This window comes from Lepidothrix coronata, unplaced genomic scaffold (genome assembly GCF_001604755.1).
Source record: "Lepidothrix coronata isolate B3197 unplaced genomic scaffold, Lepidothrix_coronata-1.0 Scaffold47, whole genome shotgun sequence".
Taxonomy (NCBI): domain Eukaryota; kingdom Metazoa; phylum Chordata; class Aves; order Passeriformes; family Pipridae; genus Lepidothrix; species Lepidothrix coronata.
The window spans coordinates 147,905-166,813 of NW_016690227.1; the positions used below are offsets into that span (position 1 = coordinate 147,905).

Genomic DNA, 18,909 nt, shown 5'->3' on the forward strand with positions numbered 1-18,909 from the left:
GGGTAGGAACTACATGATTTTCAAGGTCTCTTGCAACCCAAACCGCTCTGCGATCCTGCGTTTCTACATTTTGTCACTACCCAGACGATTCCAGTGTAGGCTTTTATTATGAAGCGGAACGTGCTTCTGTTTCCTACACAGACTACAAAAACACCCAGATCCAGCAGACACAGCACAGCCTCGAGCACGCCCAGACGGACGGACGCTGCTCGTGCAGCGTCAGCCCCGCCCTGAGGGGGGGGCGGGGGCGCGGCCTGTGCCAGAGGGGGCGTGGTTTGTGCCAGAGGGGGCGTGGTTTGTGCCAGAGGCGCGCGGTCACAGCCACCTCCCCGCCTCCCTCCTGCGCATGCGCCCGTGGCCGGAAGCAGGGCGGGGTGGGGCAGCGGCGGCCATGGCCATGGCGGAGAAGTTCGACTCCCTCGAGGAGCACCTGGAGAAGTTCGTGGAGAACATCCGGCAGCTCGGCATCATCGTCAGCGACTTCCAGCCCAGCAGCCAGACGGGGCTCAATCAGAAATTGTGAGGGGCCGTTGCCAGGCCAGGCCGCGGGGCCTTTTCCCCTCCCACCCTCCCCAGCCTCAGGCTCTCCCTGGCTGGGGTGTTGTGTCCCTGGCCTCGCACTCGTGCAGTGTCCCCTCAGTCGGCTAACAACGACCCATTTTTCTACCTAACAGGAATTTCATGGTGACGGGCTTGCAGGATATCGACAAATGCCGGCAGCAGCTTCACGATATCAGCGTGCCTTTGGAAGTCTTTGAGTAAGTCGCGCTGCGCCTGGAAGGGGAGCTGCTGCTGTCGGGTGACCCGAGGTAGCGTGTTTTTGCAGCCTGAGTATTTTCCCTGTGGGCTGCTTGTCTCTTAAGCCTGATCCTTCTGAATGCCTCACGAGAACATGAGCAGGCAGAAGAGGGTAAGAGAAGTGATAAATTAGACAAGTGTTTTCACAGAATCACGAGACGGTTTGGATTGGAAGGGACCTTAAAGCTCATCTAGTTCCAACACCCCCCCCCCCACAGGCAGGGATGCCACCTGCTAGATGAGTTGCTCAGGGCCCCGTCCAACCTGGCCTTTCAGATCTTTTTTTTCTTTTTTTTTTTTCTTATGTTGACTTTTACATATGTGGGCAGTGACACAGATTTTGCCGAATCTAGTGATTTCATAACATCACAGAATGGGTTAGGTTGGAAGAGACCTTAAAGAACATCTAGTTCCAACCCCCCTGTCATGGGCAGGGACACTAATTTAGTAAGCAAGCTTTTATTTGGGAAATATACTTTTACAGTGGAATAGAGTCAAGATTTAAAGTTGGAGGTGAAAATAAAGCCAGTACTCGGGTGTTTAGTTTCAGGAGTGGCAGAGAATTAAAACATTAAAAGAAAAATCATAAGTGTAGAGGAAGAGCTACACACGAGAAGTTCGGTGATGTAGTTGACAATTTACTGGTGTGTCTTGTAAGTCTAGATGTCACTGGTCTGCTGTATTCTAGTGTGTTACTGGCTGTACAGGTCTTTTTTGACTTGGGCTTTCACTCCAGCTGTAAATTTGTGGTGACAATCTTAAATGTTGTTTTCTTTACTCAGTGATGGAATTTCCCTTTGCCAGCCCCTTGTATTGCAAAGCAGAAATACACATAGGTTCGCTGATACAGTTGTGTTGATTTTTACTCTTTACTATAGTATGTGCCTCCTCATCCTTGAATTGCCGGGTGCTGTATTTCTGTTGTGCTTATTACTCACCGTGTCCTAAGCTACTTCATGGTTACTGCCCTTTCAGTTGCGTGGAAAAAGACCATCTTTCTTCATTCATCTGTACTTCCTGCCTGTGAGGAGCTGGCAGATACATATTTTTGTTTGCTTTTAATAGTTTCTTCAAAGCTGTCCAGGTTTTCTGGAAACAGAGTTTTAAAGAAGCTGTTTGCTGGCCATAGCCTCGTCCTTCTTGAGCTGTCTTTTGGAAATGGCTGAGTTAAACTGTGGGTTTTAAAATGCACATTTCAGATAGTAGTAGAAAGAAAAAGTAAGGTAAATAATGCTGTACAGTAGAGAGCATCCTAGTAGGAATTTGATCATTTAGGCAGTATCTTTTCTATTTTCAGATACATCGATCAAGGCCGCAACCCTCAGCTCTACACTAAAGAGTGTCTGGAGCGAGCTTTGGCTAAAAATGAGCAAGTAAAAGGAAAAATTGACACAATGAAGGTAAACTAGAATTAATAAAATTATTGATGCAATAATATATTTGATAAGTATTTGATAATTACTCTTCTGTAATTATGTAGGTATTTTTCACTTGTGCCTTTATTAAATTCTGTTAATTATATGATTTGTATTAGAAATTGCTCTGCATCCATGAATCTTAGTTGATACTAATATAGCCTGTTCAGGAAGGGAAACTTGTAGTTCATCCCAGATTTGGGGATGCAGATGTCACTATGATTTTGTTTTGGTTGCAGTTGTATTACCAGTACAGATATTTTATTTGGGTTTTTTTGCAGGTCTGTAATTCTGATGCGTGTAAATTTAGAAATAAACAAAAGAAAAGGGGTATTTTTCCAGTCTTGAATGGATCTTAGAGAGTTAAAATGTTAAACATGCACTGTAAGCATGATTTAATTTTTATAAAAGTAATGAAAATGCCAGTGTTTGGGGTTTTCTGAGCTTGTACTTTCATCTAGTATGAACTTAAGCATTCTTTGATACTGTTTAACTGCTGGAACTACTGCCGAAAAGCACAGAGAAGGGAGCTTAGTGAATTTTGAGAAAGGACTGTTTGTGTTTCAGGATGTTCTTTGGCTGAACTTAATTAGTGTGGAGTACGACAAATTGTACTGCACAGTGTAGACATATCTCCCTATTCCCTAAGCTTCTCTTTCTTTTGATATGCTCTGTGCTTGTAAATGTTGTGGGAAGAATTATGTATTTCTAAGCCAAGTGTGAGTGTCTTTTTGAAGGTGGAGTGGGTTCCATATCAGATCAAGAGGACATATCCTTTATCAGTTTTTCTTAATAAGATTAGGCAGATATTGCTGCACCAGAGTTTACTGGAGAAGCCCAGCTTCTTAGTATTTCTTAGGAGAAAATGCTAGATAGTTTCTGGGAATTTAAGAGCATTTTAGTCTGCCTAGTGCATTGCTAGTGGATTTCACTTGAGCATTTTCTGTGGATTTTGTAAGCATAACTTTCTGTGTTTGTGTGGTTTTGAGAGTTTTTTGGGTACTGTTATCTTAGGTCACTGAAATGTGAGGCTGTGTTGTATACAAACATTTCTGTTCATCAGATAACATTGCTTGATGAAATCTAAATAAATTGTTCAGATGATGTATATACATTTTCTTCTCTTTCCAGAAATTTAAAAGCCTGTTAATTCAAGAACTGACAAAGGTGTTCCCAGAAGACATGGCAAAGTACAAAGCTATTCGAGGAGAAGATCCTCCTCCCTAAGTTGGCCTTTTATAGCTTTAAAAATATCCCATAAACTGACACCACCTTATAAAAACATTGATTGGAGAGAGGGGGAATCCAGGCCCTCATAACAACTGTACTAAAAATGGCAGTGATGGGCTGTAAAGGAGCCTAATGATTGTTGATGGTTGTGGTCTGAAGCTGCTTTATCTTTCTGAAGACTTCTACTCAGACACTGTAGTTGAAACTTTCTGTGGTAATCTGCTTTTCTTTCCTGAAAGGTTTTGGAGATTTGTAAATGCCTACAGGTCATCAATACAGAGCATTTCCCACAAAGTGCATTTCCGGAGCAGAAAAACACGGTTTTTTGGCCTCTGAAAACTGTGCCTCAGGATTGTGCACTTGTCTGTTTTTAAGAGAAATACATTTATTACAGTTGATTATTTTTCATTTGTAAACTTTGGGGTTTTTTTAATTGCAGTACAAACAGTTGGCTGCTTTTGTCTTGCCAAATTCTGTTGAGCAGGAGCCTGTCAAGGGCTGCAGTTTTCATGTGTCATAATTAGTTGCAGCCAGGAAAACCTTCAGATGTTTTCTTTTGTTCTATGAGCTACAGTGCAGGTGGCTGAGGATAAAGTGAGCATACCTGGGGACTGTCTCCTCAGCAACTTTAATGTTTTGTACAGTATTTAATGTAAGCTTTTGTTTATTCATATTCTGCAAACACGTTGAATAAAAATTTGAAAAAATCTAAATCCTGAGTTTTTCTGTTGTATGCTGCTCTTTGGAGTGTGAACTGAAAGCTGTGAAAAAATAGCATATTCCTCAGTTCCACGATTTTAGAAATAAAATGCGTATCAAAACTTGGCTGTTAAAATTTTACATCTGAAGGTAATGTCAATTTGGTATTTTGGTTTTGTAGTGAAAACTTCCATCTTAGTAGCTGAAGCAGGAGATTTTGGGGATCAGCAATTGTCACCTGAAGTCCTTCTGGTTAGCTGCAAGGTCATCCGTGGGATCTGTCGATATGTAAGGTGGTCCCGACAGCACACTGGGCACCTCACCCAGGGCTCTGGTGTGTGTGCAGAACACTGGGTTTGCAGTGGGAGCAAGAGGAGCTCTTTTAGTTTTGGGCATTTGTGAAGCTGGAAGTGTTTGTGGTTACGTTTGTTCTTCCAGATTTACCTTTTTTTTTGCAACAGCAAATTATTACTTTAACTTCTAGTTGCTAAACAGAGTGGTTTTGGGCAGGAGCTCCAAAATAGCACTATATGCATGTGCTCCACAGCAGACCTGTCTAGCCTGCTAAAGACCTTAACAGGGATTTAGGTATGTTTTGAGTTGTTGGTGCCATATTTTGCTTACCTGAAGCACCATCTGTGCTGTTACCTGCCTGAAGCAGAGCCCATCCATGATGCCAAGCACCACTGTGCCTGACCAAACTTTGATACAGCAAAAGAAAACCAGAAAACTAGGTGTTCCTTTTAAAACTTATTACTTGGCAGTCTAAATGAATTCAAGTGCTGCCTGATACTATCCTGCGCACTTCCTTTTTTGTTTGGTCTTTGTTCCGCCGCTAATCACTTTTTCCTTCACAGTTTTACTGTATGAACTTAAAGCATGTTTTATTCAGCCTGGATTGCCCTAGGTCCCTAAGGCTGTTGAAGTCAGTCCTGTGACTGGCAGGTGGGAGGTATATAGGACACAAGAGGGTAAAGTATTTTTCCAGTATGTATAATGTGGGAAAAAGCTTGAGAGCAAAACAGTCAACAGCAGGTAGGTGAAACTGTTTACAAGGTAGTTCAGAGAGAACATGTAGGGGGCAAGAGGCTTGTAGATGCTGGTCTGGATACTGGAGTATTCTGGCTCCTAGCACTGACAGCAGTTTGTGTGTCAGATTTGGTGGAGTAGGACACTTAAAAACTAGAGCTTCCAAGAAGTCTTGTTTTTATCTCTTAGATTCATAGAATCACAGAATCACAGAATGGTTTGCACTGGATCTAAAAGATCATCTAGTTCCAATCCCCCTGCCATGGGCGAGTTGCTCAAAGCTCTCTCCAACCTGGCCTTGAACACTTCGAGGGATGGGGCATCCACAGCTTCTCAGGAAAACCTGTGCCAGTGCCTCACCACACTGACAGTGAAGAATTTCTTCCTAATATCTAATCTAAACCCACCGTCTTTCTGTTTGAAGCCATCAGCTTTGTCCTGCCATCAGCCTGGAGTCAGAGAGCCATGGAGGCACAAGCATTTCCTCAGCCCTGAGGCCCTGAAAATGTGTGAAATGTCTGCTCTGTAAGTGTATAGTTTGTTATTGTTGTCATTAGTTAATAAATTAAGTACCCAGCTCTGGCCACAGTGAAGATGGTTACCCCCATAACACTGGCACCTGTGCTTGCTGAAGGGAGGAAGGTCCAAAGCTTCCCCAGCTCAGAGAGATGATTTACAGCCAGCGCATGGAACACACACTTTCCCTGGATACCTAGGTCGTCGTGGTAAACATGGTGATTGGGATAGTTAGTGGAGGTGGAGAATTAGGGAATAACATTCTTTAAAGGTCACCTAATCATGAGATCCCAGCAGCCTGTGTTCTGTGAGGAGTCTGTGTAAGAAAACATTTTTTTTGGCTTGAGGGATACATGTATCAAGAATATAAATAAATAAATAACCCCAGAAAAAAACCTCTGCTAAATCATCAGGTTTCACGTTTTGCTCAGCTTCAGTTCCAGCTTTTTGACACTTTCTTATCCTATCATTTTGTCCTTGCTTCACTTACTGTTTCTGGGCTAGCCATGCAAAATATTGCTATTGCTGCAACTGTCCATATTTAGCATAACATAGAAGAGAGGTAACTGTTGTAATTCATGTGTATTTTAGAGAAGAAAAGGTGGCCAGAATAAGTGCCTTTGAGTTTATAGTGTAGAATGAAAATTGCTAGAAACAACCTTGTCTTCCATCTCCAGTTGCATATGGAACAGAAAAATCCAACCTAATTTTTCTCTAGTTTGTTAATTGGTTCTCTGAAAAGGAGCATATGTATGAATCACCCTGATGTATGCTCTGGTTAGATGATAACCTTCAAGACATTTGTTAAAGGAGACTTCCATCTCTCCTCTTTTCCACTCTGCTACCTGGATTGCATGGTTGGAGGTGAGCTGGAATTTTATTTAAAGGTAACATCAAAATAACATCAGTCAGGCAACAAATAGCCTAAAATAATTAAAGGGCAACACAAATCTATCTCAAAGGAAAGTATAAAACCATTCAGGTTTCAAATGTGTCCTTGAATTTTTAGTAAGATTTTGGAAATAACTGGGAATATGTAACAACAGGTAATTACTTATATCCTTATTACATAAAATTAGGAGATACCAGATAATGCTGCTGGGTACACAGATCTTTAGAATGGAGCGTGTGCCCCTATGCTCCATTTAGAATAAACAAAGTCAATATAAAATTCTTTTGCTCAGACATGGAAAGAAATAGATCAAGAAGGTGCAAAGGATTTTACTGCAACCTGTTAAGCCTCAGCATCCTCTCTGTCCCTTTTCCTACTGGAAGGAGAAGTAGTTGGGTGCCCAGCCTTCCCCTGTCCTTGAAACCTCTTTTTGCTCTTTTATGCTTAAATCTTCTCATGAAGAAAACCTAATGCAGAGCTGTGAAGTCTGACAAGAATAGACGTACCTGTTACAGGAGTTGGATGCTGCAGCTGCTCAGCTGTTGGTATATCTAACCTCTTTGGTTTTTTTTTTTCATGCAGATCAAGGCACTGTCGTTAGCCAGTTGTCAGCATAAGATGAAGCACCCGTGTGCCTGAGGCAATCTGTTACTCTTACACCATTCAGAAGAGAGTTTCTTGACTCTCTAGTCATTCTAGGCAGAGCAGTTTGGGTTTCCCTGATTGACCTTTCTAATTTAGTTGGATGAACTGCTAAGTGCTGGGAATGGTTTGATGATTTCACAAATATTTGATATTGTGATGTTTTTATAAATTGCTTTCTTCAATGAGTGCAGTTCCCAAGTAACTGAAAGTGCTTATGATTCCAGTAGTTACCCCAAGTACTCTATAATTTCATCTCTGACTCCCCTCTGATCACAGAAATAGAGCAGATAAACCCTACAGTCCACTTATTTTTGCCCTAAATGATTTTGAGATTTTAATCAGATCAGTTAGAAACTGCTAACTGAACTTGCTGGTTTACTGAAACCTCTCTAAATCAATGTATTCAAAAGGAGAATTATATAAATAAAGCCTTAAAAAATGTGTAAGAAGTGTTCCAAATAGCTTAACAGCAAGTTCATAATGGAGAAATATCCTTGCCAAGAATATTTCAGTATACTCATGTTTCAACACAAAGTAATTTCTTACTCTACTATGATTAATAGCAGCAGTGTTTCTGGGCAGGTGCCAGATGTCCTCCAGCTCTGCAAAGCAGAGAGCCAAGGTGACACGAATGTCTGCCCTGCTCTGTGCTTGCTGCAGGTATTTCAATTACTTCCATATGGTGAAGATCCTCCTGTATATTTTCTTAATTAAAATAATGGAGGAGCACACGTTACAGGATACTTCTGTAACAGGTCTTGTTAATTCAAATCAGGAATCTGTATTTTCTGTATTGTGATATATTTCATACTGAGTGCTAGGTTGTATTTAGTCTCAACAAAATGTAATACAGATAGTAAAAAAGAAACATCTTTCTGCACAGTATGATAATTTTTAAAACAATTCCTTCTCTTCTTCTGAAAAAAAAGTCCCCTTAATGTGCTAGGAAATGGCACTTAAAATTTCCATTCCTGAAGTGCTGACCTGAATCTACTTCACTTGCTGTTGGCAATTTGGTCATTACGTTAAACAAAGTTATCCAAATATTCCTTGAAGGTAGACAAGGCTACTTTTTTATATATTTTGGGAAAAGATTATTCAAAACTAGTGTTAAGCTTTGTTATTTAACAAGTCACTTGGGTCATATTTATATAATTTCTACTGCAAAAAATAGCATTTAATCTTCATGTTAATTGTTGACATTCATAAACTTTTATTTGGAATGCTGCTAAGGATTCAAAATTCCTGGGATGATATAAATGTAATGATATATACCAAGCCACTTCTCTACCATCATGGAAATTTTCAGTCCTAGTCAGTAAACAAAGAGAAGTTCATAATTGTCTGTTACCAAAATCACTGGTAGGTACCATTTTTGTAGGGAAAATATTTTACCCTTAGGCACCTTAGAAATGCACTGCTGAAGTAAGAGATTATCATTTGAATATATGAGAAATTCCATCCTCTAGCTTATTATTTGTTTCAAAGTGTTACTTCTTTTCCATAATAGTCTGTTATCTATTATTTTATTACATTTGACCTATACTGTTTTGAAAGATTCTCTTATATGGTCAATACCCAAGACCAAAGTTTTAGCAGATAAAAATGGCTATAAATAGATCTCTAACCAAACAGTAGATGTCACTGGGTCTAAGACTATTTAATATAATTTCTGGTCATCACATATTAGGTTACAATGAATAATTGAATACGCATCTGGTACTCAATAAAACAAAAGATGGATTCAGTGATACAGCAAATCTTATTTAAGAGAAGTATGTAAAAAAAAAATCAACAACATTTCTTCTTTTAACAATCTTAAGCATAAATTGTAGGACAGCTGCTTTATTGCTTTTTACTCAGCCTGGGAATTTCTCCTCTTACACAACACAATGCAGAAGACGCAGAGCTTCATAGATGCCCTTTTTCCTTGGGCAGACTTTCTGCTTTTATATAAGTGGACTTCCTGAGGCTGTCCCATGTACGTGTAACCTCTGTGATCTCTAGAAGTTGCAGAGCATTAAGATTTCAAGAAAAATCTGACTTGCTGCTCAGCAATGATGGTCTATTTAGATCATGTGGAAAGGAAAGAACCATTAGGAGTCCATGTTGGAACTCACTGAGGAAGCCATTAGTAAAACTCCTTTCTCTCATTTTTTTTTTCTCCAAAATTCATCACAGACTCAGTTACAAAGCTTGCCATGGAAATATTGCTGTTGCTGTTACCTTTATCATTATTTAAGGAATGCAAACAGCCTGATAGACCTGTGAAGAGAGGATTCACAGGCAGAGAAAATTGTGCCTCAACAATGTAGCAATGATGTGTAGATGTGGCACTTAGGTGCATGGTCTAGTGGTGGACTTGGCAGTGCTGGGTTAATGGTTGGGCTCGATGATCTTGAGGGTCTTTTGTAACCTTAACAATTTTATGATTCAATGACATCTTCATCCTGTCATCCTGATGTATATTACCTTTGAGCTTTATAAGTCTCCATGGAATTTTTTTCTCCTCCATGAATTTTTTGGGCTGCCCTCTGAACCCCTTTAAACTGTAACATCTATATTCTCAAAAGTGAGGAATTCCACAGTCCATATTTGCATTATGTGAAGAAGTTTCTTCCATTTGTTTTGAATCAGCCATCCACTAATTTAATTCTTAGTACTTGCATTAGAAGATAGATGGAGGAGGCATCTCCTCTCCTGTTCACTTCACTTGTGGTTGTATAGAATACTGCAGTATTCCCTTCCCGATAATCTTTTTTCCAGGCTGCAGGCTAATCACTATTCCTCATACAGAAGCCTTTTAGTACTTTAGGTCATACTTGCCACTCTTTTCTGAACTGTTGCCAATCTTCATTTCTGTCTTTTTAAAACCTGAGTGCTCTAAGATTCATTACAAGGAATGTTGTTGAAAGCCATCAGGGAATCCAAACAGAGTTCATCTATGCATCATTGCTTCCCAAAACTGACACACACTTTTAGGGAGCTCCAACAGCTTTCCCTGTATCTATGTAAAGCCTTCCCTGCACCAAAAGCTGTGTTAGCTTTTCCCTAATACATACTTTCCCTGATATATAATCTTGCTTTTACTGTTTCTGGGTGATTGAAGTGTTCTTCTTTATAATTTCAGGATTACAAAAGTAGTTGGGCAAGTCAGATTCTTGGCCTACGAAGATATCTGCACAGACTTTATTTATCCAGAACCATGCCATCTAAGGAAAAGACAGTATGCACAGCTTTTAAGCAAACAATTGCATAAAGTATATGTCAGTTTATGTTTATATATAAAATCCTCCAGTATTTTTTCAGAGGATTTGTCAACTTTGATGGAATATTTTGAAATCCTCTTTTCTAAATGATGGCAAAGGACAAGGACCTTAGCAACATGTGCATTTGCTGCATCAGGTACATGTGCTTTTTAAGAGTAAATATTCAACTGAAACTTATAGAGACGTCCTCCTTTGCACAGAATAAAATCAGATTGCTTTAAGTCCTCTTATATATAAAATTAAATTTACTTTCAAAACATCTTAGTAGACTGAGTTTTAATATTGTAACATGTTAACTCACCCCTGTAAACCATCTGGGAAATAGAACAAATGCATTTTGAAAATATAGGAAAAGGAATTTTTATCTCACAGCTTTGGCATTTCTTATCTTCTTATCTGCACTCTTCAGCTGGTCAAGTAAACACAGATGCATTTAAAAGAACATGTGAAAGTTCAAACTGTCATAGCCTGTGGTTGTACAATCATTTAAATAACCACGGATACATGTTAGCAATAATAAATAAATACGTATAAAAATGGTATTTAAATGTACAGATATGGAGTCATCCAGCTCTACACAACCAGGAATTGTGCATTTTTCAGGTTCTGATGAATTGACCACCGTACCACATTGTACATACCATAACCTACTGACATTTTCTCATATAAGAATCCAGGAGTCTTTTTTTGAACTACAATTTTGTATTCTCTAGTAACTTATATTTTTCTAAGTGAATATATGTACTTTGAGCAGTAGTATTGAATGTTCTTCAGAAAGTCGTGGCCATATTGTAGCTCCTTGAGCTGTAACAGCTGCTTTATTTACTCAGTGCTTTAACAATTTCATACAGATTAAAGCCACAGCACAAGAGAGCTATTAAAAATTGAAGGGAATTATAACAATTTTGCTGGCCTGTTTTCTGCAAGTGATCTTATAAACTGCAGAGCTAGAAAACTGCAGAACACTTTCCATACGATCTTGTCCAGTTGTCAGTAGAATAAGAAGGGGTTGAAGCGGGTCCCAATAATCAAATCCATGGTTAATGGGATATGTACTCCCTTCGAAGAAGGCATCCTCAAGATTCATCAATAATTATAAATTGCTGCAAATTATTGAAGCTAGTTTATCTCCTGGGCATAGCAACAGAAAAAGTATTGCAGAGGCAGCAGTATTTTGGGAGATGTGATGATGAGACATAAAGGCTACTCTGATCCATTTTTATAGTAGTTGTCTTTGCAACAGTTCTGAGGTAGCCCCAGTAAGGGTGGGATGAAAGATTTAGATTTGCCTGAGGAATTGACAATATTCTCCCATTCTTCCATTGGTCTGAATTGGCTCTGTTCACTAGAATAAAAATCTTGTTTAATTTTGCGGCTTTTGGAGCCTAGGGACCTGAGGGCAGGCATTGATTTACTGCCTCTTTCACGTTTAGGTGCACTGAACAACAAACTGTTGCTAATTTGAAAGGACGTGTCTTAAAGGAAGATGCTGCTCTGTTGCTGCAGAGAGAATATGCAAAATTGACTGGATTTTTTTATACAGTTGAAGCTCTTATACAACAGCAACCTTTAATATTATTGCAACTATGCTAAAATTGCAAAACCAATGACTCTAAATGTTACATACAAAGAATTAGAAAGAAGATAAAGAAGCTTAAAAAAATGCTTATGTATAAAAGTAGAAGAGACAAGATCATATTACCAGCCCTCCTACATTCCTGAGAAATTCTTAATATTGGAGACCGTAAATTTTCACTCGGGCATTCTTTGACTAAGTTATAAAAGTTGAGCTATGCCAGTTAAAATATTTCACTAAAAGCCGGGCAAAGTCCAAGTGTATGTCTTAGACACGATGGTTCTGATGTACAGTAAACCTTGTGACCCCCAAATTTATGAGAAAGCTCTAGCAGTTATGTGCCTGATCAATGTTATCAAAGTGATGATTCACTGTATCCCTTGTTTTTCTCTCTGCAAGTACCTGATCCATGTTACTCAAGGCAGGCAGGAACCAAGCCAAAATTGTAAGAGAATAGGTCTTGTAATGGCATGCTGGGAATAGCCTGTGAGGGACAGAGATCCATCCTGGTGTCCTTGGCAGCATCCTGGGTAAACACGATCGTAGAATTGTTTTGGTTGGAAAAGACATCTAAGACCATAACCCAGCACTGCCAAGTCCACCACTAAACCACGTCCGTAAGTGCCACATCTATACATCTTTTAAATACCCCTAGGGCTGCAAATATTCAGCAGCAAAGTTGTCTCCTTGCAGAGGTGCACAGGTAAAGCTGAGGTGCAGTGTGCAGACACATTGGGCGATACATTACCTGGAGGGCCCTGTAGTGCTCTTACAGTCCTGTCTGCAGCTCCATGTCCCCACAACATCCATACCCTCTATCAGGAATCGGCCCTGGTGTGGTCCGAGTCTACCATATATACGCCTTGCATGGTTTTTTTAAGACTGAAAGTCTCCTTGGTGCTCATTTATGTGAAGCAGGGTTTCAAAACTGAATCCTACTGTGTAAATAAACTACTGGCAGACTGTCATCGAGAAAATAATAGGAGTGAAGCTGAGGCATGTCCAAAGAGCAGTGCAAATACTAATTTTCACAATGTTCCTCTGGCAAGTGTGGTTCAAGTTGCAGAATTATGAATTGAATGAGAACCATAAACACAAGCTACAGGCAGAGAAGATGTAGGAACCAAGCTCCAGCTGCCTCCAGACCTGTTCCTCAGGTAGACTAGAAGTGCTTTACATATGCAGTACAGATAATCAGAAAATGTGCCAACCTTAAACTGAAAGAGTGCTGAACTAATCAGTATGACAAAATATTTTGAAGCAGCATTAGCTTGCAAAGCTGCTCAAATCTGGTTTTTTTTCAGGCTGTGTTAAAATTAATTTTAATGCATTTTAGCAAGTGTGACAAAAGAATTGTGAGGGGAGAAGTCCGTTAATACAGATCACTCGCCAGATCCAGACTGAATGGTTTTACTGCCTGGATCATAAAAACAACTTTTGCCTATTTAGCAAGATGCTCCAGGAACCAATTTTCTGGAGCCATTGCAATTGCTCACCATGAAAATTGCAGGTTGTGTTCAAGAAAGGGTAAAAACCAGCAGAACCTTTGTGCATTTGCTCCACTTTCTGCCTAGCAGCTTTGGCTGCAGCTTTCTGAGCATCGTATCTCATTTACAAGGTGACCCAGAACACAAAACCTTGTAATTAGCCTGAAAACCCAACCTGCTTTCTATCCCTGCCTGCCAGCCCCCTCGCCTTCTGCTGCCCTTGGTTGCGATGGCAGCACTCTCCCAACAAAGGGGGGTCTCATGCAGAAGGAGAACAACAGAGCCAAGATGCTTAGAGCTTTTTCACGTGGCCAGATAAATACTTATCTGGCTTAAGAGCTGCTTTTTGAATTAAGTTCTAGGGCTATTGTTCACCCTCAAATAACACCTAGAAGAAACCTTTCCTTATTAAAAAGTAAACAAATTCCCAGATAGACTGCAAATGTGAAATCAGCTTCCTTCCCCAAATAGCAGTTGGGAACTGCCAAGTGAGGAGGTTGCTATACAAAGAACGATGAATCAGGTGCTTGACCAGTGTAAATCAGTCTGTTGAGATCCGTAGAACCTCTCCAGTTTTCACTAGGTGACAATTATCATTTGGCACGTTGCATTCATGGTACAATGAAAAGCAGAATCATTCTAACTGATGAGTATTATGCAGTGGTCTATGTACTCCTTTTAAGTATGTGGTACAGATTTCTTAAATGATACAAATCACAAAAGGTCATAAATGAATGCTTACATCTGCAAGTGTATTAAGTGGCTGATCTTTTGAATAATTTCTCCTCTTATCCTGTGTGGCTTTCTGTATGGCATCTCTTTTCATGCCACTGAATTTTTTTGTTTCCCCTGAGGTGTTAAACAACCAAAATGGCTGAACACGCTTTGCCACTTATTCCAGCGCAACAAACTGGAAATTGTGAATTATTTTAACATGTCATTAAAAAAAAATAAAAAGTATTCTGGGATGATTTCAACAGCATTTTTTTAAGTAGTTAACATCTATGCTGACCGGGACTTATTTTAGCTCATAAATCTCATAAGTGTCAAACAAGATACTGTACCTTCAGCAGAACCCTGATTACTATAATACGTCTTTATGTCATGTACTGACAGAGATGCAGATTCAAAAAAATAGGAGGACTTGAGTGGTAGAGATCAGCTTTAGGTTTGGTGATATTAAAACCTCTCAAGGAGGGGGGAAAAACTGAGCAAAGAAGGCTGCTTCTATCTGGGTATCCCAATTTGGATTAAGGGGTTTATATTTTTTAACTAGTGTATGAACATGTTAGTGGCAGGCTGCTGTAAAGTGAAAGACTGAGAAGTACTGTTTCACTAGAGAGTAAATTGTGGGTTCCCCTAAATTCTACAGAGTAGACTGTAATTAATTCTTGAAATAACAGAATTTACCTAATCTCGAAGTTAGTAACCATTACATAGTTGCTTAGCAACTCAGACAATACTAACATCCTTAGCCAGGTAGGATTGAGTTCCTTTTCTAAATTTCTGACAGTATCTTTCCATTCATGTAAAGCTTTGGAATAGCTTCCCTACCTCTTATGCTCTAAACCCAAGGCCATTCCCTTCCTTTTCTCTGCACAAGAGTTAGCCTTGATTTAGGGGAAGTAATTCCACAGAACTGAAAGCTGTGATGTATTTGATGTATTTGATACATCTCTATGACCCTATAGTCTCTTAGAATGATTTATGAGGAAATGAAGATGAATTTTTTTTTCATTAAGTAATTTGGTTAATTTGCATTGATTTTTTTTTAACCTGATCTTTGTCCTGAAACAAACATGTTGCTGATGTGATGGGGATAAATGGAAAACCAGACTTCATAGGGTATAGGAGCAAACTTCCCTTTCATGCAGGGTTCCAGGAAGATCTGAAGCCACACAGAGTGAGCCTGCTGGAAGGCCACCAGGATGGCCATGATGCTGGGGCTGGCCAGAGGGAAGGACCCTGGTTAAAAAGAGGAGTCTAACTGCTGTCTTAGAGTAACTACATCTGATTTATAGAGAACTTTGCACCAGACTCTGGTCGGATGTGCACAGTGACACGAAAGGAGGAAACTTTTCCAGCAACATGGTACAACAAGAGAAATGCCAGATGTGTAAGGAAGAACTTGCATGGTAGTTAAGCAGTGGAAGAGGTTGCCCAAAGAGGTAGTGAATTTCCTTCCTTAGCAATTCTCAAGACTCACCTGGATGGCTTCCAATTGTGTTTTCTGTGATTCCTTCTCAGGGACATGTTATTTGTATTTTTCTGTGATTTCTGCACCGGGACACATTATGGATTCCATTCCTCACTGAAATACACAGGAAGATGACTAGGCCCCATTGTGAGGCTTAGATAATGTAACAGACCATGAGAAAGTACTGAACATAACAAGAGAAACTGCCAAACATAACAAACAGCAGGGTGAGCAGCTGGCAAACATTACAGCATAACACCATGAGAAATAGCTGGATTTCACAGCTGGCTATGGCGAACTATGTGAGAGAAGGACAAGCTCCACAAGTAACTGTAAGAGAAAAACTTCTTCACAGAAAGAGTCCATGGAGATATTTAAAAAATGTGTGTGGCACTTGGGGACATGGTTTAGCGGTGGACTTGGCAGTGCGGGGTTAACAGTTGGACTTGATGATCTTAGAGGTCTTTTCCAACCTAAATGATTCTGTATCATATAAGAATGAGATATAGGTAACAATGTCAGAAATGCCAAATCTGGTTATGGATATACAAAACTGGAACCAATGGGGAAAAAGTAGCTAACGTAATTTGTTTATTTGGCAGGAGACAAGGGTAGAAAAAGAGAGAGATCAAGGTGAGGGTAGGAATTACAAGCTTTGGAAAATGGAGAGAAGTGGGGATAAAAGAAGAGTCATGTAAGGGAGCTGCTGGTTTATATGGCTGTCTGATCAAGTCCTGCCTCAACTGCAGTCTCTCTTATCTTCTTACTCAATCTTGTTCTTTACTATTTTTTCCTGTGCAATCTCACTCTTGAACCCATGCTTGTGTGGAGAGGTCTAAGTGTCAGCAGCTGGAGAAGGGGCCATGGCTCAAAAGGGCCAACAACAAGACAGCACAGGATGCAGACATCCCTCTGTGATGAGGGAAAGGAGATTAGGGCTGGGGCCTGTGAGCTGCCGGTGTGAAGTGGAAGACTTAGCAGAGCTGTTAGCTGATACCTGCTCATTACAGCAGTCACTCCTCATTTCAGGTGGGACAGGATGAGGCTGAAAAGCTTCAGCAGGAACAGAGCTTTGAAGGACTGGAGATAAAGTGTTTTGCCCTGTTCAGTAACATGACTCTTTTAACCTTGACATTTCTGATCCAGACATCATGGTATATATTGCTAGCAAACAAGAGAAAACCAGGAAGAGGGATGAAGGAGATAAGTATGCAGCAGTAGATGTTTGCTTATTCTTTTCCAAATTGCTTGGCTGCCATGGAGATAAGCATAGCACAGATACCAAGAGGAACTACTGTTATTCCTGCACATGCTGTTCTATAGCACTGTGTATATTTATTAAGCCTTAAAAATAAAGTATTTCAGGAGAGATCAAATTTAGGAATTCTGAATTCTCACATCTACAAACTGTATTGTCCTCCAAGAGAAAAAGAAAACTTCAGAAAGCACAGGGCTTGAGGCCAAGACCTGGCTCTCCATATCTGAGATTTTAAAATGAGGCTTGGAGAACAGGAATTTTATGTGTGTTGTAATAATAATTTATTTAATTCTATGGGCTTCATTCTGTGTTTTTTTCTTCTATTTCAGTAAGGCTTAAGCAGCTTAGCAAAAAGGAGGAGATGGTGGCATATTAATGACGTTTTATTTGATATTTGATTCTTCTTTCCATAGAGAACTCTTCCAACAGGAGGATATCTACACTTGACATCTCTGGTCTGGTTCCACTGCTAGGAGGAGTATGTCTGCATGTATAGATATATATCTGCATCTGTTCTTGTTTGGCTTAGTGCCTCTGGATGTCTTAATAGGAATATACTCCTTTTGGAGACTGGCCCTAGCATGGCTTCATAAAACCACAGACATCCCTGTTCCCTCCATGCATTCTGTTCCATACAGATAAGAGAGAAGAAAGCCCATCACCTTGAGAGCCTCTCCAGCTCATAAGAAATATTGAGGAGAGGCACATACTTTAAGCTTGCTCTCAAAGTCTCTTATGACCTCACCCAGGTTGAAGGAGAACATCTAACCCTCAGTCAAGATTCATAACTTTGAATCACCTCTTGCCAAGATTTTCTTAGGAAATACAAAACTACCTTTGGGGTGTATAGGACCTCTTCTGGCTCTCCTTGTCTTCTTGAGGAAACCTGAACACCATGTCAAACCTATACTATACCATCAGGATACCAAAGTATCCAGCCCTTTCTGACAGCAGAGCTCTCCTTCCCACTGAAATGGAAGCTGATGAATTGGTGAACTCAACCTTCATTTGTTGAGAAAGATACCAGGTTTGGCCAGTGTTGCAGTTAAAGCACTCTGCTATGATATGGGACATGATAGGATTTGTAACAGAAACAAACAGTCTGAGATGATGGCATGAACAGAAACGGATTTACATGGAAGCACCCCAAGAAGCATAGAGCACAGGTTGGAAGACTGGCTGACATCAATAGCCAATGTGACAGAAATAAAATCAGTAGCAACTGAGGAAGGTGCTGCTGCACTAAGACAGCATTAGAACTAACTTGACAGCAGAAGACCTGCACTCTGACAGCAGGAGGATGGCTGCATAACTATAGCACACGGCTGCTATATCTCATCCTGATATTTGAACAGAAAGGCAGACTGCAGCCACAAGACACAGAAAATGAAAGAAAATGGGCAGCCACCTTGCCTGAAATTTTTGGGAAGGGAACTTCTGAGGCAAAAGATTATACTTCAATAAGTGGTGACTCCTGAGGGGTGCAAAATAACTGCCCCAAAGCAGTTGTTACCAGCAAAGAGATTTCAGAATACATAGCAAGGATTCAACAGCTGGCACCTCTCGTTCTCCACGTTATGCATAAATGATCCATCCCAAACTACTAATGCACATGTTTATTTGACTAAAACTGAGGAAAGAATGATAGGATGGGTGGAGAGTAAGTTTTACTTAAAATTAATATCACCTTCCTTTCTCATAGGGTCTTGTATTGATTTTCATTACCTTACTTTGAAATGGTTCCAGTCCTTGTTTTGTGAATATATCGCTGTCATATTAGGTATTCAGTAGCTTCTGGGCAAGTGTTCTAAAACTTAAGCTACAGTTGCCATAAATCGCTGACTCAATAATCAGTAATTATTCCAGACAAAGTAGAACAGGCTGAGATACTGAGGGCT

General features: G+C 40.0%; 1 protein-coding gene across 2 annotated transcripts in view; it reads left to right on the top strand.

Moving 5' to 3' along the window:
* The first annotated feature begins 329 nt into the window (after positions 1-329).
* The window catches only part of MED10 (mediator complex subunit 10), a 36,742-nt gene continuing 18,162 nt past the window's right edge, over positions 330-18,909 (top strand). Inside the window, exons 1-4 of one of the 2 annotated variants that reach the window (XM_017814900.1) lie at positions 330-519; positions 675-758; positions 2,096-2,198; positions 5,589-5,696. In XM_017814900.1, the coding sequence (XP_017670389.1) occupies positions 347-519; positions 675-758; positions 2,096-2,198; positions 5,589-5,666 (438 nt within the window). In that variant the 5' untranslated portion in view covers positions 330-346 and the 3' untranslated portion in view covers positions 5,667-5,696. Of the gene's footprint in view, positions 520-674; positions 759-2,095; positions 2,199-3,344; positions 4,284-5,588; positions 5,697-18,909 lie in introns of those variants that run through there. The other variant, XM_017814899.1, reaches the window with a different exon arrangement.